Here is a 25,000-nt window from a genome sequence, read left to right on the forward strand (position 1 = left end):
CAATATCTACAAATCTCAACTAGGTGAGATCTAGTGATACAATTTTTGATTCGCGAAACTCATGGCGTACATTCCATTTCCGTTTCCTCCGTTTTGCTTATGTCCATTATTCTGACCATTCCATCCGTTACCGTTTCCGTTCGATTTATGACCATTGGATGGACCCGTCCACCCGTTTCCATTGCCGTTCGATTTGTATCCGTTGCCTTGATCATCCCAACCTTCGCTCATTCCATTTCCATTGGATTGCATCCAGAATTCGTTGCCGTTTTGTCCGTTTCCGTTTCCGTTCCATTTTTGCTCTTCATCCATCCGACGAACCACAAACGGAGCTCCATAGTTCTTTGGGTGAGCCGCATGGCCAATCCGCTTAACCATGGCCTGGAATCCGTTCCACTTGTCCGCCTTATAGGTCACCACCCTTTTGGTACCATCGGCTTCATCCAGAGTGTATCCCCCTTTCAGGCCACCCATTCCATCACTCATTTCCCACTGACCCTTGTGATCTCCGGTGTGCTGATCCTTGACGCCGTAGTCGAACTTGTACTTTGGCCAACCTGCTATCGATTCTTCTTCCTGATGGCCATTCTGGGAGTCACCACAGCTATCATCCCCGGATTTGTGAAGGTCAAACCCGGCCAAGCATAGGGCCACCAAACAGGATCCAACGATGATGAACTATTGAAAAAAGGAAAAAATCCTAGGAACATTCTTCAGAAATATTGAAAATATTTGTACCTTGAACATTTTGAGCTCCTTGATTGAGGGAATGGGAGATCGCAAATGGTATTGATATGACAAAACTGTCAAACTGAACTGATAACATTCTACCGTTATTCTTCGACTTTTATAGAAATGCATGTTATGTTCCATGTTGGTGGTCAAACCGTTTATCAACAATGAGATTCGGAATTCGATACATTAATGTTAATCGACAGAGAAAATTGCTGCAGATAATTTGGTTTTATGTTGGAACAGACGCTGACCAGGGGGCTTATTCTGAGAGTCACGTGACGTGATGTGAAAAATTTCACATCGTTGTGCCGACTCCAGAAACCACTCTAGGCTAGAATTTTCAGCTCAAATGTCCTGTGATCGATTTTTGAACTCATTCATACTAACGTTTCTTCTCTGAAACATTTCCTGGAGTCAGGATAAAGAAGTGAAATTTTGTGAGTCACATCACTCGACTCGCAGAATAACCCCCCAGATCATAATATAACCAATATAACTTACAACAATGTATCTATGTTTTTCATCTGAACTTTTAATTCCAAAATATAAAGTTTTGCTCTAAATGCGTAACACAGTATTTGGAAATCATTCTGCACGTGTCATGATAACTATATCAATATACTTTGATCAACAGAAATTAACTTTTTCATCAACATTTCAATCTAGCAGTGGTCATAAATCTCTGATCATTATCCTAATCGAAACCATGTTCGAAACATGAGCTTTCAACTATCTAACACATGTCATATTTCTCAAACAGATTGCCAATTTAGCTACCCACTATGAGATTCCATTGAACCTTGATGATTGGGGAAAAAACTGTGCTACTACATGGCGTGAAAATTGTTGGATAAACTCTTCAACATGTCGTGTACAATTAAAAAACAAATCCAAAAAAAATTTAAACTTTTTATTCTTCTCAATTTGAACAATCATGTAAATAGCAGAGTTGAAAAACTGTTGAAAAAATATTCTTACATCTGTTTCAAAACTGAGTCGAGATTTACAGAAGTAATGATGCAGCCGATTGCGATTAACCAAATGACCCTAATGGCGACAACAACCTACGTACGAGCTGTCATAAACCTGTCAATTTGTGATCGAACTATATCAAACGTTCGCATTATTCTCTAATTGAATGATACTTTTCGATGCCTGTCGTTCACATTCGCACGTTGTCATCAAGATGTTGTTTGCAATGCTGGAGCGAAAAGTTCATGGGAACTATTTAAAACCTTGGGGCTCGGGGGAGGTTGTTGTTAAAAATGGGGTTTGAAACCAAACGATGAAATGAGTCATCTTTGGTTTTTCATAATCTGTTCCCAGAAATAAAAATCAAACTTATTAAATTATCATGACAATGGATCAAGGGGAAAGGATATGAGCTGTAAAGTTGTTTCATCATGTTTTCAAGCATCCAACATTGTTATTGCCAACCAAAGCGTGAACCGAAAATGATTAATTAAATCCACAGAATTCCATCATTAGGTAGCTGAGAGCCCATAAAATATAAGTTTCCGGATGTTCTTACACTAATTTTGTCCAGTAGGGGGCAGTCTAAACGAAGCAATTTAGAGCAACCCATTTCATAAATTGATCCGTGAACAAAACAACCGGATGAGAAATTTCTTATCGTAGATTAGAGTTCGGGGGAACAAACATGCTCACTCGACATCTAATTAATAGTAACAGATTTTTTCGTATAAATTTTGCCCCTAAATTAAGCTTGCCAAATTGCCCGGTTTTATGCGGATTAACCAGGCAAGTTTTTTAAAAATAATCATGAAAGGTTTTTTGGAAGCCTGAAGAACAATTAAAAATCTGCTGATAAGTCTTGATGAAATTTTTTTTCTTGATTTTGTAGAGTAATTCCAGGGTATTGTCCAAATTTGGCCGGATTTTTTGTCGACAATTTCGAAACAAAATGCCCGGATTTTGACAGGCTTTTAGATAAAATAGCCCGCGGTTTTTCTGGCCTAGATACGAGCTGAAACAATTCCGGCAACCTTACCCTAAATGTATTCAGCATAATTATCCATTAGAGTGTTCATTAGAGAGATTTTATGGGAAATTCCAAACCTGTGAAATATTATACGCTGCAGGCTAAAATTGATCCTAGGCCTAGAACAAGATCTCATGCCAAATTTGGGCCAGATTGGATCACGGGAAGGGGTCGCTCAACGAGCCTGAATTTTTTGAGACATTTTGTAATAGGAGTAAAGGGTGATACGGTCAAAATTTGGTCAATAGCAACTTGACGTATTTCTTTCAATTTTGCATTTAAAAAACCTGAACACTCTTCATTTTGAAGGTGTGTGTGTGTAGAATGTTGCTCCTATTTTGATTTTGGAATTCACTCTTCAGTTGTCAAAATGCCGTCCAAGGAAGAAGTAAAGCGTATCAAAATTTTGCTCGCGCATCGCGAAAATCCGAGCTACTCGCACGCAAAGCTGGCAAAATCGCTAAAAGTTGCCAAATCAACCGTTACAAATATAATTAAAGTGTTTTGGGAAAGTTTGTCGACAGCCAGGAAGTCTGGATCGGGGGGAAATCGGAAACCGGAAGCCGCTGAGACGACAAAGAGAGTTGCCGCTAGTTTCAAGCGAAACTCTAACCTCTCTCTCCGAGATGCCGCAAATAAACTGGGTGTATCGTCTACAACCGTGCATCGAGCCAAAAAACGAGCCGGACTCTCGACTTACAAGAAGGTAGTGACTCCAAATCGCGATGATAAACAAAATACGACGGCCAAAGCGCGATCCCGGAGGCTGTACACGACGATGCTGACGAAGTTTAACTGCGTAGTAATGGACGACGAAACCTACGTCAAAGCCGACTACAAGCAGCTTCCGGGACAGGAGTTTTATACGGCAAAAGGAAGGGGAAAGGTAGCAGATATTTTCAAGCACATGAAACTGTCAAAGTTCGCGAAGAAATATCTGGTTTGGCAAGTCATCTGTACCTGTGGCTTGAAAAGCAGCATTTTCATAGCTTCCGGGACTGACAACCAACAAATTTACGGGAACGAGTGTTTGAATAAACGTCTGCTGCCTTCGGCCGGATTTGGCATCTTGCTATTACGGTTAAAAGGCCATGGAGTGGTACGCCGCCAACAACGTGCCGATGGTTGATGATTCCCAAGGACAAGAACCCTCCCAACACGCCAGAGCTCCGCCCAATTGAGAAATACTGGGCTATTGTCAAGGGGAACCTAAAGAAGACAAAAAAAAAATGCTAAGGACGAGCAGCCCTTCAAGGCAAACTGGCTTTCTGCGGCGAAGAAGGTGGACAAGGTTGCTGTACAAAATCCGATGACAGGGGTTAAGCGTAAGGCCCGGCAATTCGGATTTGGAAAAGCGGAAGCCTAACTGAATATTTTTCCTGAATTTTATACTAATTAAACTTGAAAAAGAAATTTAATTTGATTTTTTAAATAAACGATTTCACCGGTTTACACGCGTTTTCCCTTGACCAAAATTTGACCGTATTACCCTTTAAATCATAAATTTGGTTTATTTATTTATTTATTTATTTATTTATTTATTTATTATTAATAATTCATCGAACAATTGTGTTTAAATGAATAACTTCACGATCACAAAGAATGAAACGATCTTGATTGGTGTAACCGACAAACAAAACGACTTGATGGCTCTCCGAACTGATGTAAGTGCTCAACGTCCTGGAATATGCGCATCATTGCGCTGATTGGTTCATTGTAACCGTAGGATGTCCTATGAGTTCGACTCGATAGCAGCGAATGAGATCGTGACGTTCTCGACGGAGCCCTAAAGCTGATCATCCTAAGCAGGTTTGGTGATTGTACTTCTCCGTTCAAAATTTTAGCGACAAATGTGGCCTGTTGAGTTTTTCGACGACATTCGAGAGAATCTAGTCCTAAAAGCTGTCACCGATGAAGATAAGGGGGTAGATCTTCGGGATGGTTCCACGTTTGCATCAATCAAATTTGAGCCGATTTTTATCGCTTTTTTTTCGATTTTTTTTTATCAAAAGTCTCCAAATCTTGGAATTTTCAAAAGAGTTTGGAAGATTAGGCTTGTTTGATTTGAGTATAAAATATATATATTTTTTTTATGAAATTGAAGTTTGAATCAAATAAGTTTGATCTACCATCTATTGAATGATTGATTTGATTGATTTAAGCGTATTCAACTCAAATCTTTTGACAAATTTTGTCTATCGCCTTGCGTTTGGAGTTTGTATACCTTAAAAAGTATCACATTTAAGTGAAAAAAATTATTGATAACTGATGAAATAACAAATCTACGTTTAAGAAAAATCTGATTCCCAATTTGTTTTTATACCTATTCAATTCGATTAAGGAGTAATATTTTAAAGATGATAATTCATGATCTTAAAAAAGTTAAGTTCTACAGTTTTTAAAAATATAAAAAAGATACCATTTCAAGTATGTCTGATATTACTGAATAAAGCTTTAAAAAGATTTATTTAACAAAATTTGTTCAAACCTACAAAACAATTATATGTTTTGATTTAACAAATAGAAAACCTCTATAACTTTTTTCGCAGAACTCAAAATTACTTGAAGTCTTGGGGAAAGTTGATTATTGATTTTAAACCTTTATTTTAAAATATTATGTTTTGTTTTGAAGTTTTGTGAAAAAAAAATGCAATTATTTCTTCAATGATTTTTAAATATTTTCAACAGTTATTTGAAACTCAAAATCCGATAGAAAAAATGCATATTTAGATCCAGGAGACCCAAATTTGTCAAAATTAGGTTTTAAATTCTTTGTACAAAGAAGGATGTAAATTTTGTGGCCTGGTGTAATTTATCAAAATGTTTTTGAATGTGATGTTAAGCATATAAACGAACAAGGAACACAATAAAAATTGAGACTGAAATTGGTTTCTTGAAGAATATTTCATATCAGCACTTTTTTTTGTAAATCAAATTTTTTAGTAATATAGTACATAGAGGATACTAGGTTTTATATAATTTTTATATAATATTTATATTTATATAATTCTTCTTCTTCAACTTTTTCATGTATAAAATTAGTATTCGGTTAATTAATCTTGAAATTTAAATGGTTGGTATCAAATCCTGAATTTGTTTGGTTACACTTCGTAATAAGAAACTAATTTGAACTTTTTTCTGAAAAAAAACCCATCAATCCGATTGACCTCTCATCCCTTCCAAATCTTCTGTTTTTTTTTTTAAATTACTCTCTTTTAAGCGTTGAATGATGAATCTTTATCTTTGTATTTTTGAGAAGTTTTTCCGTAATTTCCATTTCCCGGTACAAATGGTGAAAACCTTATTTTTTAATTCCATACGGATTAGGCGTTGTGCAAAGTTTTCGAAATTACAAAAAAAAAACATTCTTAACAAATTTCGTTCAAGTTCCAGTTCTCAATTTTTCAATCAATCTCAATCAATATTTCTTGAATCCCAGATAAACTTCCAAGCCATTTTGCATTAGAAAAACCGCCATCAGTAACCTGAGTGCAGGGGCGGTCCTAGAGCTGGCTCTTGGGGGGGGGGGGGGGGGGGGGATTTTCCAATTTTCAAAAATCAGTCAATATAAAGGAACGTTAATATCTGGTGATGAAACGATCATTTGAGTGAGCGATAGGAGGGGGGTTGCAGGGGGGAGGGTCAGTTGCAAATGAGTCTACAATATAAGCTGCACACTGCTCCTCCTTCCCCTATGAATTTCACTGAACAACATATATTTAAAAAGTATGAAACAAGAGATGAATAATGAAAACTTTATCAAAGTTTCTTTATAGACTGACTAGATGATTTTACCCGGCCTTGCTCGGGTTCAAATAAAACATAAATCAAAATGAGTCATTTGACTTTTTGAAATTTTGAAAGCTTTTTGTTCATCATCATAACCAATTGGACCATGTTTGGCCATGTAAGCTATGTGAGTTTTGTTAGTCTTCTTAAAGTTTTAATTGGGATTATTAGAAAAAATTATCGTTTTCATATTATTGAACTAATAGTTTTTAGGTTTGCTAATGGAAATTTGAACTAATTTCCCTTGAATGCTTATCCTGTCTATCACAAAAAAACATTTCAATCTAAGGTTTCCAGGTTGCCCGGATTTATCCGGTCCGGCCCGGTTTCCCGGATTTTGTTGCAAAAAGCCCGGATTTTGCCAGGATTTATTCACAATATTTTTAAAACGTAACTTGAACTGAGATTTAATTATTAAAATTTTTCATTTTTACGTTCAAATAGAAGTTTTAAATGGCAAGTTTTAGAAATAATCATGACTTGTGTTTGGAAGCTTGATATACAATTTAAAATCTGCTGATGTGGTTTGTTGAAAAAAAAGTATTGCAAGTATATTTCTCGCTATTTTAACTGAATAATTCCGCGGTTTGACCAAGTTTGCCTGGATATTTGAACATTTTGAAATCAAATGCTGGATTTTGCCAGGTTTTTCGATAAAATTGGCTGGATATGTCCGGTTTCGATACGTTCGGAAAAAAATTCTGGCAACCTTGTTTTCCACCCACCATTTTAGGAAGCTTGAATTGCATTACCCTTTTTATTATCATCAAATGATAAATTATTTTTTAATCTTTTCTATGTGCTATCGAGTGAAAATCCAAAGTATTAAGCTTGTAAACAAATGTAAACGACCTCTTTTCAAGATCTCCCCGTAGAATGAAAAACCTATTTAAGTTTTATTTCTAAACTAGCTGATTTACCCGGCCTTGCTCGGGTTTGCATAAAATGTAAATCAAAATGAGTTGTTTGACTTTACGAAATTTTGTTAGTTTTGTATTCAATATGTTTTATATCTACCCAGGTTGTTCCATGTATGTAAGCTTTGAAAGTTTTGTTAGTGTTTTCCAATTTTTGAATGAGAATATTTACTGTGTTTCCCTTGACAGATTTTTTGAAACACTTATAGTTATGAATTTCTTATTTATAGAAATTAAAAATAATTTCCCATGAATGCTTTTTTATTTCATCACGAAAAAAATTTTATACCTACTCTTTCTTAAAGGAAACTTGAATAGTTTTGGCCTTCTATTTTTTTTTTATCTTAAAATGATTAAACTATATTTTTATCTTTACCACCCCCCATCTAATGAAATCTCTTTTGGAGATAATCTCCTCGGACGCTATATGCCAAATGCTCCCAAATGCTATATTCAAGTTTTATTTGCCCAGAAAATTCTAAGAAGGCTTCCGAAACTTGCCGCAGCTCGTGACATGGAGGATGGCCTTCAAGTCTTCCAAGCCAACGGCCATGAGTTCGAATCCCAGTCACGGCATACACAGTAAACTTTTGTGGTTTAGTGGTTTAAGCATTTGTGAGATGCTAGCCATCATATACTCGAAACATGTACGCTTAGAATTAAGTAAAAGGAATCTCTTCGAGGAAACATTAAGTTTCATTGAGATCATATATGTGTTTCTATTTGGTTTTTTAAACTTGTTGAAGACTCATTTTTCATGTTTTCAAATAGATATATGTGTACTTTTCGTTGTTTTTCCTACATTGTTTTATGATTAGTTTTTCCTAAATGTTCCAAGTTCCACTAATAGTTTTTTGAAGTGATCTAAAAGAAAAAAATTCGGAACTCAAATCGCCCAATTTATAACAAAATAATAATTTTTCATTTTTCCATTCTTGGAAAAAATTTCATTAATTATTGTCAAGAGTGATAAAGTAAAAATTCTTGGAAATAATTTGATTGAATTCGCAGTACTAAACGGTTTATGTTTTCCCATAATTGGTTGGTAAAATTGAACACATTGATGATCAACATTTATACAAAAGTCCTAGATTGACCGATAAAATTGAATTGTATAAAACTTAAAACCTAATACTTAATTTCAAATAAAGTTTCTTGCTGGAATAGGATTGGATTTTTTCAGATAATGCACGTTAAATTTTTGAGTCCTCCATTTAGATTTCTCGACGGCTTTCAAAGCGTTGAAATCATAGCTCTGAACTTATAACTCTGAATTTAATTATTTTATCCTACTCTATGAGGAATTCTAAACATACGAAAATGGTTGGTTCTAAAAAGCTTGATTTTGTTAAAATAACTTAATATGTTTTCAGCACTCAATTCAAATTCATAATGAAGATAAATCATAGCATCCATACTTCACACACTGTATATTCTTATAGACTCCAAAGCCCTGCAGCAGTGGTAGGGAGTACTTTGAAAACCACTACAATTCAAGTCAATACATACTTTACAGGTTAGTTGTATTTTTCAATCCGAAATGTTAGCTCATTATTGCACCCAAAATTCTCGTATCTACCGGTACCACGTGCTTTAAGCAGTAGAAGGTACAAAAACACCCGCCAAAATTTCCCCTTTCAAATCTTTTACGCTCAGCAAGCTTCGATTTGCTTTCCAGTACACATGAACTCGTGATAGTCGTTTTTTACGCCCGGCCCATGGTGATGGTGAAAACAACCCGCCAAAGGAAACGAAAATCGGCTGCCAAATGGGTGCCATGACTTTTGATTTGTGGGAATAAAAACGAAAGTTGTATGGGAGGGCCCCTTTTCTTAGGTGGGAGGGGCTCAGAACTATCACTAAAACCTTCCCCTGGTCCAAATACATCTCTGTACCAAATTTCAGGCTGATCGGTTAAGCGGTGTCGATTTGTATAAGATGCATACAAACAAACATATATAGTCCAACTCATCTTTATATATTAGAAGATAGATTTCCGCTGAAACCTTATAAAAGACTTCCTCTGCATGTTTTAATGTGTTTTGTTAGTTTTCCTATAATTGGATGGTAGAATCGAACACATCGATGATCAATAATAACTTAAAATTTAAAAATTGACAAATGAAATTGAATTCTTGAAAACTAAAAACTTCAGATTAAATTGCCAACATTCTCGTGCGTTTAATTTGGTTTTAACTTTTTGCATAAAATGAACGTTTAATTGATTAATTCCTATTGTAAATTAAATTCCTACACGGCAATCAAAGTTTTTAGATCGCAGCCTTGAACTTACAACCCTCAGTTTTATTAATTTTTTCCCCTATGAGGAGTTTCAAAAATTTGAAAATGGTTGGTTCCAAAATGCTAGAACTTTAGTTTTCAGTCCAAATAGTTATTCAACTGAATAAGTCAATTCATAATGAACATGAATTAATGTATCCATACTTTACACACTGCATATTCTAGTCGATCTTTAACCACTTATTTCTATAAGGCGAATAGTTTTTTTTTATCCTAAATGAAGGCTCATTATTGCAATCAAATTCCTCGCACCGGTACCACGTGCTTTGAATAGTAGAAGGAAAAAACACCCGCCAATTTTTCTCCGCTCGAATTTTTAATGCTGAGCAAGCTTTGATTTGCTTTCCAGTACACGTGAACTCTGGATGGTTGCTTTGCTTCTAATGCCCGGCCCAAGGTGATGGTGAAAATAACCCCGCCAAAGGTAACGAAAATCGGTTGACAAAATGGTGCCATGACTTTTGATTCGTGGGAATAAAAACGAAAGTTGTATGGGAGGGTCCCTTTTCTTAGGTGGGAGGGGCTAAAAACTATTACGTCGACCTTTCTCATGTCCGTTTACATCATTGTACCAAATTTCAAGCTAATGGGTTAAGCGGTGTGGATTTGTATAAGGTGCATATATATATACAAACATATATAGCCCAACTCATCTTTATATATTAGATTTCAACATCCTTCTACACAACTAACACATCCTCTTAAAAACAACCAGCGAATCTATAACACCCACTGCGAAAAAATGTTGTTATTTTTTTTTAATTTATAAGTTTATCTGGTATTTTAAAATTGTCACTTTAGAGCTATTTAAACTCTTTAAAGTATTTTTGGTTAAAAATGTAATTTTTTTTCATAGAAAAAAATACACACGTTGTTGAGAGATAAAAATGTAGAAAGTATTTTTCATGCTATCTTGTCTTTTTTTCCTGAGCTTTTAAATATTAGCGCTCTGATATTTTATAATTTTTCGAAAGTATTTCACTTTTCAACGGGCATTAAATTCTTCTTTGGGATATTTTACTGGATCATGATTTGGAAATTTAGTATTTTTATTTTCAAAGTTGTTAATTCAATATATAAAACCAATCATTTAAATATCAATTAAGTAGAAAATACTTTTATCACAATCAGTTTCTGAATATGAAGTTTCTGGAATCTTATTTTATTTGATTGGCTCTTGAATTTAAAGTTATCATTCAAAATTTTCAATTTAGATTGTACTATTACAAATAAATTATAAAAAAGTGAATAATCTTTTTTATTGTTCATGTAGGTAACTACACATAATTTCTAAATTTTTAAATAATTTTGAATTATAACAAAAAAACATGAAATGAAGGGTTTATTCTAAAAGTTAATACTTTTCTAAAGTGAAGTGAAATAGTCAAGCATTCAGTTTCAGAATATCAAACCTTGAGCTAAATTTTAACTTAAAATTTCAATATTATTGTGTAGTTGAGCTGATAGCAATATCGGAGACATAATTGCTGTATATCTTAAAATCCAAGAGTTTTGGTTAAAAACCACTAAAGAATCTTCTGACTGGTTAGCATGATAAATTGCCTTGTTGTCAAAAAACAATTGAGGAATGATAAAGGGATAGTTTAAATACACAAGGGAAAAATTAAAATGGAGGCAAACTGACTTTGGAAGATTTTTGCGTCCCAAACTCGATTTTTTTGTCAAATTTTTCCTCCCCCTTCTTATTTTCTGGCATTTCGAAATTTTAAAACTGAGCAGTTAAGAGGGAAATCGATCATTGATAGTTGATGAAGTAACAAACCTACATGAACAACAAAAAAACATGTAAAATCTTTGCATTTTCCTTTATTCATTCAACGATACAGATTTGAGTGAAGAATGCCAAAAATTGACAAATTTCCGGAAAAAAACAATACAGATTTCGTTTAGATAATCTACGTATTTTACAAAATGGGGAAACATACTTAAGGTACACCGGGGTAAGTGTGGACGCGGGGTAAGTGTGGACGATGGCTATTAAAACAATACTGTGCACTATTTTTTCAAACTTTTGATGCTGAATGTTCAATTTACTTGTAATCTATCCAATAACTGCGAAAAAGATACAATTCTCACAATAACGGATGTTTACAGCGACTTTTTGTTAATTTTCTGTTTTTAACTACGATGTCGAGTTGATTTGCACCTTTTTCAATTGCAAATTTCTCGTAAACTATGTGGCTCTTGACAAAAAACTCTACATAGAAACAATCCTTACATTCGAAACAACCAGTTAGAAAAAGAAACGGTGGTTAAAAATGAAGAAAAGAGAGTTTATTGACAAAAAACTAAAATTTTGTCTCCAAACCCTACCTGGGGTAAGTGTGGACGGCTTTATCCAGACTTGATATTTACTCATTTTTTCAATTTTCTCTCCCTCATCTAATATAATTTAGCCATATTTAGCATTCGGGTCATGAAAAAGTTGTTTAAAGTATTTGTTGGTTCTGAAATAAGCATATATTTCCGATAAAATCTGATCTCGTGTGTTGCAACATAAAGTACACACGATAATCATTAGAAGATGCCATACTAATAGTACCATGATTTTTTTTCAAAATTTTGGACGATTCGTGCCATATAGTAACGTATTTAACCAAGAATACACAAATTTGTTGAAAATTTCCTGAGAAATCAGAGGGAAAATCCACCGTCCACACTTACCCCATAAAGCGGGGTAAGTGAAGACACCAGCAGTCCATAACAAGTTATGTGATAACTTTTCTCGCTTTGCGCCTATCAAGCTCATCTCTTCAGCGTTTGTAAACAACATGTTCTGCATCACATTGAACGTAATTTTATCAAAATTGATCCACTGCTGATTTTTCAATGATTTTTTAAAGTTGAACTATACCAAAAACCGTCCACACTTACCCCGGTGTACCTTACTTCTTTATTTTTTTCTCATGGTAAATTACTCACAGTCTTCATTAAAATTGATCATTAAGTTAAAACTTTTTTTTCTAAATCTTTTTTAAATATTTTAGACTTTTGTTGAAAAGTGCACAAATTTTTTCAATTAACCTTGTATTTTAATTTATAAGTGAAACAAGAGCTGATAAAAAAATACAAATTTGCATTTAGTGCTCCTGAATAAGTCGTAATCCGTTTTCAAATTCTTTCACCTCGTAAAATGTGAATTTTGTTTCCTTGTTTTTTTTGCTTTTTAGTTTTGAATGCAGATTTTGGATTCTCCAACACAAACTCCTTCATATTGAAACAGCTTATATAAATACTTTTTTGTTCCTTTTTGGCTCTAAAAAAACTCATAAGGAACCCAAAAGTCATAACACGTAATCACTTTTTTCGATTCATTGTTGCTGAAATCTCTTGGGTAGATTTTTTTAAATTTAAAAATTGAGTCTTACTATGATTATTTTATATTCGATTTCTGTTTGGCAGTACTTGAATTTAAAATTTTTGTTTTTGAGTTTCATAATAAAGGTTATTAATTTTAAGTTTATAATTCATACATGAATGGTGGAAAATTGAGGGTGAAGAGAAACTCGCAAAAGAGAATCTTTACTGTGGTTCAGAACCTGAATTCTTATTTTCCAATAAGTCGTGAATTCCTTGTAAACGCATGTGAAAATAGCACTACTTTAGATTTTAAAGTGAGGCTAGCATTAGACATCTGATATGACTTGATAAAGTTTCAAAGTTCTCAATAAACCAGCTGTAAACAAAAGATCCAAATCCTAATGGGAAGCTTTTCGCTGCTCGAAACTTCATCACAAATGAATTTAATGCGGCATTAACACTTGTTGTTTATTACCATCGAATTTGTTTAGTGAAATATTGGTGACTAGAAGACAAAAAGAAAGATAAGAAAGTTAGACACATCTACAAAGAAAAGTTCCAACTTTTTATACAAATTTGACCTTTTGCGGGTATTTTACAACGGCTTATTACCGCTTGGGGGGGGGGGGGGGGAGGGGGGGTTGGTTGATCACACCGATCACCCCCTCCATAGGACCGCGCCTGCCTGAGTGGATGACTAAATATTCATTGACTACTTTCTGCCTTTCATAGTTTTATTCTAGAAACTTAATTTAAGTTGAAAGCTCACCAATAATCTTTTCAAATTTGAAATTTTATTTGTTTCAATAATAAAGCAAATTTGTTAAGCATTATTGGACAAATCAAAGCAAAAACTGTTAACAAGTTCTTAGCACCATTAAAGTTCCGCCATGGATAAAGGTGAGCCATTCCAAGCTCATTATCTTCCATAATGACCACTCATGAGGCAATCGAGCTTGCAAATATTTGCAGAAAAACAACCGATACATTGTTGCAGTTAAATTATAATCTGGTCAACAATTGTTTCAACGGTAGAACTAATGTTCTCTTTCAAGCGACTAAAGCATAAGTACCCAATTTCGAATCTCATCGTTGATAAATGGTTTATGCTAACCAACCTGACTCAAAACATAACTCGATGATCACCTTTGAAGTAGATGTTTCTATAAAAATCGAAGCATAACGGTAGGATGTTATCAGTTCAGTTTGACAGTTTTGTCATATCAATACCATTTGCGATCTCCCAATCCTTCAATCAAGGAGCTCAAAATGTTTAAGGTAGGACAAATATTTTCAATTTTTTTGAAGAATTGTTCCTAGGATTTTTCCTTTTTTTTTTTTAAATAGATCATCATTGTTGCTTCCTGTTTGGTGGCCCTATGCTTGGCCGGGTTTGACCTTCACACGTCCGGGGATGATAGCTGTGGTGGTTCCCAGAATGGCCATCAGGAAGAACAATCGACAGCAGGTTGGCCAAAGTATAAGTTCGACTACGGCGTCAAGGATCAGCACACCGGAGATCACAAGGGTCAGTGGGAAATGAGCGATGGAATGGGTGGCCTGAAAGGGGGTTACACTCTGGATGAACCCGATGGTACCAAAAGGGTGGTGACCTATAAGGCGGACAAGTGGAACGGATTCCAGGCCATGGTTAAGCGGATTGGCCATGCGGCTCACCCTAAGAACTATGGAGCTCCGTTTGTGGTTCGTCGGATGGATGAAGAGCAGAAATGGAACGGAAATGGAAATGGACAAAACGGCAACGAATTCTGGATGCAATCCAATGGAAATGGAATGAGCGAAGGTTGGGATGATCAAGGCAACGGATACAAATCGAACGGCAATGGAAACGGGTGGACGGATCAATCCAATGGTCATAAATCGAACGGGAATGGTAACGGAAACGGAATGTACCCAACAAGTTATGCAAATCAAAAACTATATCTCTGAAGCAGTTGTAATTTGTAATGAACCATGATTGAAACTATCGATCGATTGATGATCTTGAACGAGGACCACGACTCTATAGTGTTATATGTTTAGTAAATTTAGAATAAATAATCGAAAGAATGAGTAACGAACCTGAATTGTTTTGTCCGATCCTGAAGGTTGGTGACCAGAGATTTGCGCAACGGTGCCGGTGAAGCTCCCGGTGAGTTTTCCAAACTTTGCTGGGCCACGATCGCTCGGGCCAAGATAAGATCCTCCTCTCGCATTCTAGAAATCGTGACACAACACAGAGAAAACCCTTTTTTTTCTAAAAGCTCAACAGGTGTGTGCCTCAACACAGAAATCCCGCGAACAAACTTGAATGGGGCCTGGCGTTGATGATGATGATGTTGTTGGTTTCACTGTTGTTGTTGTTTACCCTTAAGGTCAACAAAAAATCTGCAAAACTTGCAAGTCGCAATACACTCAACACTTTCTCGGTTTCTGTATCTACGCGTAATGTATTTTTAGAACATTCACCAACTATAAACACATTCAAAACAATTCTCTCTTTCACTCCTAAGAATCACTTATGTACTTATCCGAACAAATTTGCATTACTCGAAACGAGTCTTATCACACGCGACGATGATCTTTTAACGAGATTTTGGACAGATTACCGGAAGAAGTTTGCTCCCGCCTGTCCTTATACGGTCGCTAATGACTTGATCAAGCGTTAAAAGCCGTAAAGAGAAAAAAAAAACCGCATAAAATTAGCGCAACCAAAATCAGCGAACATTAACTACCGAACAGCATCCGTCGAAAAAGTTGTTTCACCGTATATAGGCGTATTAGTACTGCCAGGACTGATCGCTGGGAACCTCTCCAGAACCGAAAAGCGCGACGCGACGCTTAGCGAGCGTCTTTAGTGTGTATTCTCACCCCCCAACAGAAAGAAGAGTGGACAAAAAAGTAAGTATCATAAAAGGTAAGTTAGTAAACAACCACCCCGTTCAAGGTAACACTCGAAAAAAATGCTCGACTATGTGTACTGTGTACGTACAAAAGTACACAGAACGTACACAGTAGGAGCAAATATACTAGATCATCGATCGCGGTCAACTGACGGATTTCGACTGATGGTTTGGAGCAGCGTTTTTCTGCTTCTAAATAGTCAGCGCGGTACGAAATACACTGCGGGATAAGTCACTTTTGGTCGACCAATCTCATCGGGCAAAGGTAAGAACCGAATCTGTCTCCTCTTAGAAGGTGTTTTGGTGCTCTGCTGCTCATTCAGCGGCTTTCCGTGCGCGTTTTAGTGAATGATTTACCAAAACACCACCGCTCAGCAGCAACGCGTATGTTTTGTGCGTTCATTGAGGGACGGGTTGATTTTGTTTTTTTTTTTTTTTTTTGTTCCTGAGATGGGATGGTTTTGGGAAGAATGACAGCTTGCTGTTAAATTCCTTGAAAAAAAATATTCCTGAGATCTTCAGATTGGACAAATCGGGGTTCGGGAAGGAAGATCATGCATGTACGTACATATGTGGTAAAACAATTACATTGTCTTTTTCATGCCATGAGTTTACTACGCTGATTGAATTACTTTTTTTTAATTCCTAACCTGTCCCAATAAATGTAGTGGTAAGTCTGAATCGGATACTGATAAAATAAAGGATTTATATCACCGGTCGGTACCCGCGGGGTAGTGGATAGTCTTCTATGGCGATGGTCATGAGAACGAATATTGGTCAAAGCATATACAGTACCGTTCATAATTGTATAGAAAATGGAAGCAAGCGCACTGTCACTTCGGACTTTGAACTTCCATAACTTTCAACTCTGATGATAGTTTTTGATCAAATTTTTTGCGTTAGATAGATCAACTATCACACTATTATATCAGAAAATTTGAGCTTTCTGGAGGTTGTGTGGCCTGAGAGACAGTAATTCTACGAAAATCGGACTTTTTGGACTTTTTTCTCATTCAAACTGCAATATCTCGGAAACTACGCAACATTTTTTATTGAAATTTTGCACAGTGATTTTTGAAATATGAAGCTAGCATGTCTGAAGTTTTCGAAAAGTTCTTTCGATAAGATCAAAAGTTACGCGAGGTGCAATATTTCAGGCATGAACCTTGAATTGCGATTTCTATAGAATTTTGGACGAATGTTTTCATAGGAAATTCATATTCTCTGTTTAACAACCAGTTAATCTATTTCAACCGAAAAATCACAACAATATCGCGAGATTCTGATTTCAAAACACAAATGGACCATTTATTCCATTTTTTCTTTTCTTCATTGCTTTTGCCAGACATTTTTTGTCTGATTGGTGGAGGAAAAGATATTGTTCTCATAAATCGTCCAAAATTCTATAGAAATCGCCTTTCAAGGTTCATGCCTGAAATATTGCACCTCGCGTAACTTTTGATCTCATCGAAAAAACTTTTCGAAAGCTTCAGACATGCTAGCTTCATATTTCAACAATCACTGTGCAAAATTTCAATAAAAAATGCAGCGTAGTTCCAGAGATAATGCAGTTTGAATGGAAAAGTCCAAAAAGTCCGATTTTCGTAAAATTACTGTTTCTCAGGCCACACAAACTCCAGAAAGCTCAAATTTTCTGATATAATAGTGTGAAAGTTGATCTATCTAACGCAAAAAAGTTAAAGAGTTAAAAGTTATGGAAGTTCAAAGTCGAAGTGACAGTGCGCTTGCTTCCAATTTCTGGGCCTGCCTCTTCTTCGATGACCTTCTGGATTCCAGTCAAGCGCCTCTCTGCAAATCTCGTCTTCATCTTTTCGCAGCGTGTGCCCAATCCATCTCCACTTACGTTCCCGAATCTCGATTTCTAGCGCCCTTTGATGACACCGGCGATGTAGTTCCTCATTCGAGATCCAGTTGCCAGGCCACCAAGCGCGGATGATGTTCCGCAGGCAGCGGTTTACAAATACTACAAAGGGGTATAAGTGATAAAATGGAAAAAAAAAATCGAGTTAACCATCTAGACCGCATCCTTAACTGTCAAACATCATCTGCTATTTTGTTCATAAATAAATTTCACTATTTTCTTATGTTTTGATTTCGTTGAAAAAAATCTGCTAACTGAAAATTACTTTTTGTTTGGAGCCAAAGGGGTGTGCAAGTGCTGCACTTAACCCCTTTGCCACCGAGTAATTTAATTAACTATACCCCTTTTCCACCAACCCAAATGTCATTTCTAGTTAGAAGTCTTTTTTTCATCGGGATGAACAATTGAATAAAAAGTGGAATTTAGTTTGCTTTTGAAAAGTTGGTATATTGAAATAAAAGTTGAATGAGTGTTGTGGTATACTAATGCTGCATCTAATCCTGATTTTGCATGATGCCCCGTTTGACGGTACTCAACGAAATAGTAGTGGAGAATTAGGATACTTGATTCCTTCGCTATATCTCGAAACAGGAATGTCTTACAAATATCTAATGTTCCAGAAAAATGCGCCAAATAAAACAAAACAACAATGTTGTTATTTAAAAAAAAATCAAAATTTTTTTTTCGAGTTATTGTACTTTGTTTGAAAATTTTTAACAAAATGTGATTTGAAGATCTTTTTTATCACTTTAAAATGTTTTTCAAATGAAAAATTGTTATAAAAATATTTATTCCAATATGTCAATCGATAGAGTATTATCGGCTTCTGAGAAATTTTGTGAACAAAACACTAGCGCCAAAATAATATTGACGAATTAGACTTTAACCATGAATTCGAAAATTTCAACAGCATGCTTTGGAGTTTTTGTTTACACCACAATCGATGGAACGTTCTGCTGCTTTGCGTCAACTTTCTTCAACGATTACGGAACTCCGACTCGGATCAACACCGTCAAAGTGCTAGTGTAAGTTTGAAATGGAATCTCAACTACACGATATTATTGAGAAAAAAGACCACGTAAGCATTTTCGATTTGGGATGAGAGTGATTCAATTTTCGATTAAATCTTGCAGCAAAAACGTTCCGGACTTTAGCGCCTCCCGGGAAAAGAACGATCTGGGCGTCCTGACGATCGATCTCAAGGTTGTTCAACTGGAGCATGAAGCAGCTATTCACGTATTTGACCAGACTTCAAGAACAAGAACACTAAGTCCTTATTCTGGGACGATGGTAATGGTTTGAAGTGATTTTCTAACTTTTGAGAGATTATTGGTTTCCGATCTTTTAATTTTTCAGCGGCCCCCCTAAGAAGATTCTAAAAGCTATCATTCCGGTTAAGGATATAGAAAAAATTGTCCCCAGTGATTTGCTCGAACAAATGAAAAGTCCGGAGCGTGAGGAAATATCGACGGAACCAAAGATTGATCTTAATTCCACACCAAATGCATCGTTGGTTTTTCCGGAGTATCTTTTACCAAAAGCGACCCCGAAGATCCCGGTTCAAACTCCTTCTAAGATTTACAGCATCATGAACAATTCGTTGGCGGAACGTGTCAGCAGTCAAGAATCCTTAGTTCTGCAATCATATATGTTTAGTTGAAAGGAGAAAATGTTCGAAATAAATTTAAATTTGAAAGCCCGACCTTTTAATATGAATTTTCTCTATAGTTAATTGTATTAAGTAACACAAATTCTACCGTCTTTGCTATGACTAACGAATAACTGCTTTAAAAAAAACATGATAATAATTCTAAATTGGTTAGTTTTGCTCTGATGGCCGCTTGTCTTTACCCTCAAAACATTTGAATATCGACCTTGAACTGGAGAGATCCAGTTTTGCAAAACTAACATGACTGATTTGGGAATCCGACATTCGGTGACACCTCCTATATATACTCACCTTGGATGTTTCTTTGGTCAATATGTGTTTGCAAGCTTGAATGCAAGTTGGAAGCTTGAAGACTTTTTCGCTGGTGGCAGCACCGTAAACAAAAAGTTAATGTCCCAGACTACTTGTTCGAAAAACTATTCAGCCGGGTATCTTGATAGAATAGAATATCTTTGGTATTATGTTAACTTAAAAATGCCATTTTAAAAAATTAATAGTAAACTCTCAATTTTTTTTATCCTTAGAGCAAAAAAGATATATTTTTTTCTGAATTGATCGTGATCATTGGTTATCACGAAATTACTAATGTCTGTTCAATAACTAATGTTCATCCAGTCAGGCGGATTAAAATTTCGAATAAAAACAGAATTTAAAGGTTGGAGATAAGAATCAGTGCAAAGAAAAAGAACACATAAAATATTTCACCAGATTAAAAAAAATAAATTCCTCATTCTAAAATAAATTTCAGATCATATAAGAAATTAACCATGATTAAAAATTGTAGAACTAAAAGATAATAATTTCTTTATTTTAATTGAAGGGTTGAATAAAAAATTCCTCTGGTTTATCTTAATTTTGAAATCACGATTTGAGATATGAATTTTCTACAAGTCAAAAAACCATGTTGAGCTTAGAAAAATTTATTTAAAAAACACATACATAGTTGATGATTGAATTAAATTTGACAAAAAAGAAATTAATAAATTTTATTTTAAGAATGCAGTGATCAAAGACAGAGATAAAATTCTTTTTTATATTCACATTCTTCCAGTTATCAAAATTAAAGGCTACAAAAGTTTATTTTATTTTCATTAAGTTATAATTGTTATAATATCAAGCTCTGAGCATTCTGTCGTCGTCAATTGAAGTATTGGGTCCTGGACTGGAAAGGAAAAAAGGTAGAAACCAGGTTGTTCTTTTTAGAAATCTAGATATTTAGCTTCCAAAAAGATGTTTGCCGAACACAAAAATTAAGAGTTTCAAAAATGTCTTAAGTTTGACAATAAAATTCTTTGAATTTATTTCAGTGATTTTTTCAGCATAAATCGAAATTTACTATGAAGATGAAAAAGAAAATTTTTTGATGCCTATGTTTTAATGATTGATTTGGTAGATTTTGACGTATTAAATTGAAATATTTTGTCAATCATTGAAATTATTTTTTATACTCTATTCAAATATTTCTGATATTATTGAAGAAAATTTTAAAAAAAGAATGATTTATTTCATATAACAATTTTTTTAAGTCTGCAAAACGATTAGAGTTCTGCTTTTAAAAATGTCAAAATTCAATTTGATTAGGTAATATTTCTTAAAAAATTTGTTAAAAATCTCTTGTATCACAGAATTGGGAAAAGTTAACAAATAGAACGCACGTTTTTCGCAGAAGTTAAATTTTTTGAGGTCCTGAAGGAAGTAAATAAAAATCTTCATGTAATTTATTTTTCGGCATATCGGTGAAATGTAGTTCTGAAATTGATAAAGATGGATAGAGAAGTGAGGAGAAAATTTACAGATGTTGAAAAGAGCGAAAGAGCATTTTTGCGAGGAAACTTATTAACGTACACCATACTTTACCCCGCAACATTTCATTATTTAGGATCTTTATCATCTTTAGCATCTTTATCAATTTCAGAACTACATTTCACCGATATGCCGAAAAATAAATTACAAAAATTAATTAACGATGGTTAACTTATCTTAAAAATCTTTATTTTAAAATTTTTTGTAATGTTTCAAAGTTTTGCCAGATAAGTGCAGAATTTTCTTAAAAATTTTCAGCAATATTAATAGTTTCAGGGCAACAAAATTGATCAAAATTAGCCCTTCAATTCTTTGCACCAAAGAAAAAGGCGAAATTTTTAAGCCTTGTGTCATGCTAAAAGTCGTTGCCAAAGTTCCAATTCGGTTATTTCTTCTCTCAGTTTCTGTAACAATAAAAGATTTCAGGAGCAGTAGGTTGTTAGCCTAAAGTCCCTATCCCGCGATGGGGCTGCCATCTTGGACTTAGCTGGCGGGAGCCGCATTTCATAAATTCAGCCGCTTGCTGCAAGACAGACGCTGTTTGAGCCGCCCCTGACCTGGAGAACAGACGCTCGGTTGTTGTTGCACGCCGCCCCTGACATGGGGAACAGACGCGTGCGGCCACCTTCTCAGTCTGCATGCGACCAAAGCATCCACCGGGGTTGGGTACCCGATCTCCGCTTAGGTTACTCGCACCCCAGCCGGCACCGCGGGGAGGTAGAGATAGGAGTTATGAATAAGAGGTGATATGACCACTATGGGGTCTCGTGTTGCACATTATCCACCGTTTACCAGCCAAAGCTTTGTGTAATTTATCAAAACCCCTTGCGAATGTGAAATAGAAGAAAGAGAAACACAAAATAAAATTGAGGCTTAAATTGGTTTCTTGATGAATATTTTGTACTGCATAAAATTTGTAGTGATATAACGATTTTTTTTTTAATATAAAAGTGATAAATAATGTTATAAATGAATTTGTTAAGATTCACTTCTTAATAAAAACCAATTTTAAAAACGAAATAGAGGTTTTGTTCGTCAGGATTTGAGTTTCAATACAAAAAGTTTAATAAATTGCAAATCGAAATTAACAATCAAAAATAACTGTCAATTCGTGAATGTCATATATGTCGAAGAATGAAATGTCTTATGTTTATCGCGATTTAAGATAAAATACCGCCGTAGGCGAGCCAATTTTCTAACATGTTTGTTAACATTTATTTTTTAATACTTCTTGATTTTAAGTTCTTTTTTGTTGATACGGAAAATTAATTTCGCGAACTGAAATTTTTTAAAAATTCTCCATGGGGGGGGTTAAACTCCTAAAGCCCCCCCCCCCCGTTTGCACGGCCTTGCATCTAGTAATTATCTGTTAAAAAGGACTTTAAATACTATATTTATCTAAAAACTAGAAAATTGCGCCTTAAAGTATGCAATGTCTGTAGGGTGGTAGTCAAATTTTTAGAATTCTCTTTGTCTGATACTTACAAACTGCTAAATAAGAACTAATATGACAAAAAATAGTCACCGGACCTTTTATCTTCGGATTTAACTAGATTTTTGCCTAGGGCCAGGGCACCCTGAAACAAGGGTCAAGTCTCCTGTAACTTAAAAAATATCTTTTTTTTTTCTTTTTGTTAGGAGTTTAACCCGTTAAGGTCATTCTTCCTCGATTAAAAAATATCGCATTTTTTTAGTCTCACGAAAATCCTTCTAGCTTATCTACGAGTTCATGAATCGTTCCAACTTTTGGAGCATATTATCTTGAAATTATACGCTATCAGAAAATGCAAAAAACGGCAGTTGCTAATTTATTTTTTTTACAAAAAGAAATGATGAAAATAAGAAAAGGGGATCAAATATCCTCATTCTCCCCCAAGTTTTCAAATTTTGGCATTGTACCGCCTTGTATCATTTTTCGATTATAGTCGTTTTTTTCGATTATAGTCGTTTTAACATCTTTATGTCATTCGCGACTTGAACTTGAGAAATTTCTAAACTCTTTCCTTCCACAATGTTTGCACGTGATTTATTAACATTTTTTATTTGTAGATACCAGAAACTATCTACGCAGACAACATGGCTATTTTATTGCAGTATACTAAACTCATCTCCCGTTCTATTACACGATTAAAAGGTTTTTTATTCTCTAGGATTGCATTTGAAAAAAAATCAATAGGGGCCCCCCGAGAAAATAGCCCCGGACCCTCGATGGCTTAACCCGGCCCTGAAATTGATAAAAAATGAGTTTAGTTTGATTGAATACAATGTTTATTCAGTAATAGAATTTAATATCGAAAATACTTCAAGCGTAAAAAATATAATACAATTTAGAGTAAAACGAACTTGTAACCTCGAACATGCGACCATTAAATATAGAAAAAACTGATTCATATAAGAATATTCAAATTTGAACTAAACGACATTTTAAAATTCAATTTAGGAGATTTAAAACTCTGGAATTTATGAAAAAATTTGAACTTTAGTAGGAAGTTTTGGACATTTAAAAATGAGATGTAATCCTCTTTGAAAATAATATTTATTCAGCTCATACTCAAATTCAAAATATAACAATTTCGAGTAGGTACATCCCAAGTAACAATTTTAGCTTTATTATGGTCAGCAAAATGTCGTTTGGACCATAGCATTAACCTTCATAAAAAGCTAAAGCACATTCTATAACATCACCTGGACTCTAATAAAGCCAAAATCAGGCTATTTGGCCCTATCCTAGGAACGTCATCATGACCAATCATTGTTAGTCATCAATATTGGTCACTAAAGCTTTTAAAAAGCTATTATAAAACATGTTAGAAATTTTTGTTTTTTTTCGGTTCTGTGAGTTCTCGGATTTTTTTTTATTTTTTCCAGCAACCGTAATGGTTGATGAATGATGATTGCATTATTCAGATATGATCTGGTAAAATTAATAGCTAAAAAACCAATGTTTTACCCATATAATGAGCGTCTTTTCTACTGCCAGTCAAGATTTTAGGTAAAATGTATATGAAATAGTATCTTAAAATAAATGCGCCTCGTCAAATCTCATGGTCAATCATGATGGGATTGATGGAAAAAAGGCCTGAAAAAATATTTTCCAATGCTTGCATTGTGAATCCATCAACATGGCGTCATTTTGTGCCCTTCGATTTTGCAACCAACATGGCGTGAGTCAATCCATAGTTTCATTATGGTTTAATGATGACCCCAAAAAAAGCTACGATTTGACGTTTCTCTCGCAAGCCAACCAATTACACGCTAAGGTTGAGTTCCTCATTTCTGAGTTGTTAATCATTAGTACAGTAAATGAGGACAGACTTTTTGAATGAAAAGGGATTGGTTTTGAATGACCCGTGGAATAAATCATGAGTTGAAGTCAAATTTCGTTGTCTGACGCCATCTTGAAATCCAAGATGGCAGCTTCCGCTGAACTTTAAAATGGTGTAAATGACTTGAAATCGCATGAAACCCCAACAAAATGGGTATCGGGTGAAAGGGCTAAACGAGTAGAAGTCGAATTTCGCTATCCGACGCCATCTTGAAATCCAAGATGGCGGCATCCGCTCAACTTTAAATGCTTAATGCTGACAAAAAGTCGCATTAAACCACCACTATACGAGTATTGAATGAAAAGGCTAAGCTAGAAGATGTCGATTTTTTTCTTTCCGACGCCATCTTGGA

The 25,000-nt window shown here is 35.0% G+C and overlaps 1 protein-coding gene and 1 long non-coding RNA gene across 2 annotated transcripts in view; one reads left to right on the forward strand and one right to left on the reverse strand.

Moving 5' to 3' along the window:
• Positions 1 to 15,820, reverse strand: part of LOC129750112 (NAD kinase-like) — a 181,797-nt gene extending 165,977 nt beyond the window's left edge. The window contains exon 1 of the mRNA XM_055745341.1: positions 15,148 to 15,820. Coding sequence (XP_055601316.1) covers positions 15,148 to 15,281 — 134 coding nt within the window. The 5' untranslated portion in view covers positions 15,282 to 15,820. The remainder of the gene's footprint in view (positions 1 to 15,147) is intronic.
• Positions 15,821 to 18,790: 2,970 nt separating this feature from the next.
• LOC129744888 (uncharacterized) lies at positions 18,791 to 19,469 on the forward strand. Its single transcript, XR_008737014.1, has 3 exons — positions 18,791 to 18,875; positions 18,984 to 19,140; positions 19,207 to 19,469. It is a non-coding gene; the product is annotated as an uncharacterized LOC129744888 (long non-coding RNA).
• The last annotated feature ends 5,531 nt before the right edge of the window (positions 19,470 to 25,000 follow it).

This window comes from Uranotaenia lowii, chromosome 2 (assembly GCF_029784155.1).
Source record: "Uranotaenia lowii strain MFRU-FL chromosome 2, ASM2978415v1, whole genome shotgun sequence".
NCBI classification, from domain to species: domain Eukaryota; kingdom Metazoa; phylum Arthropoda; class Insecta; order Diptera; family Culicidae; genus Uranotaenia; species Uranotaenia lowii.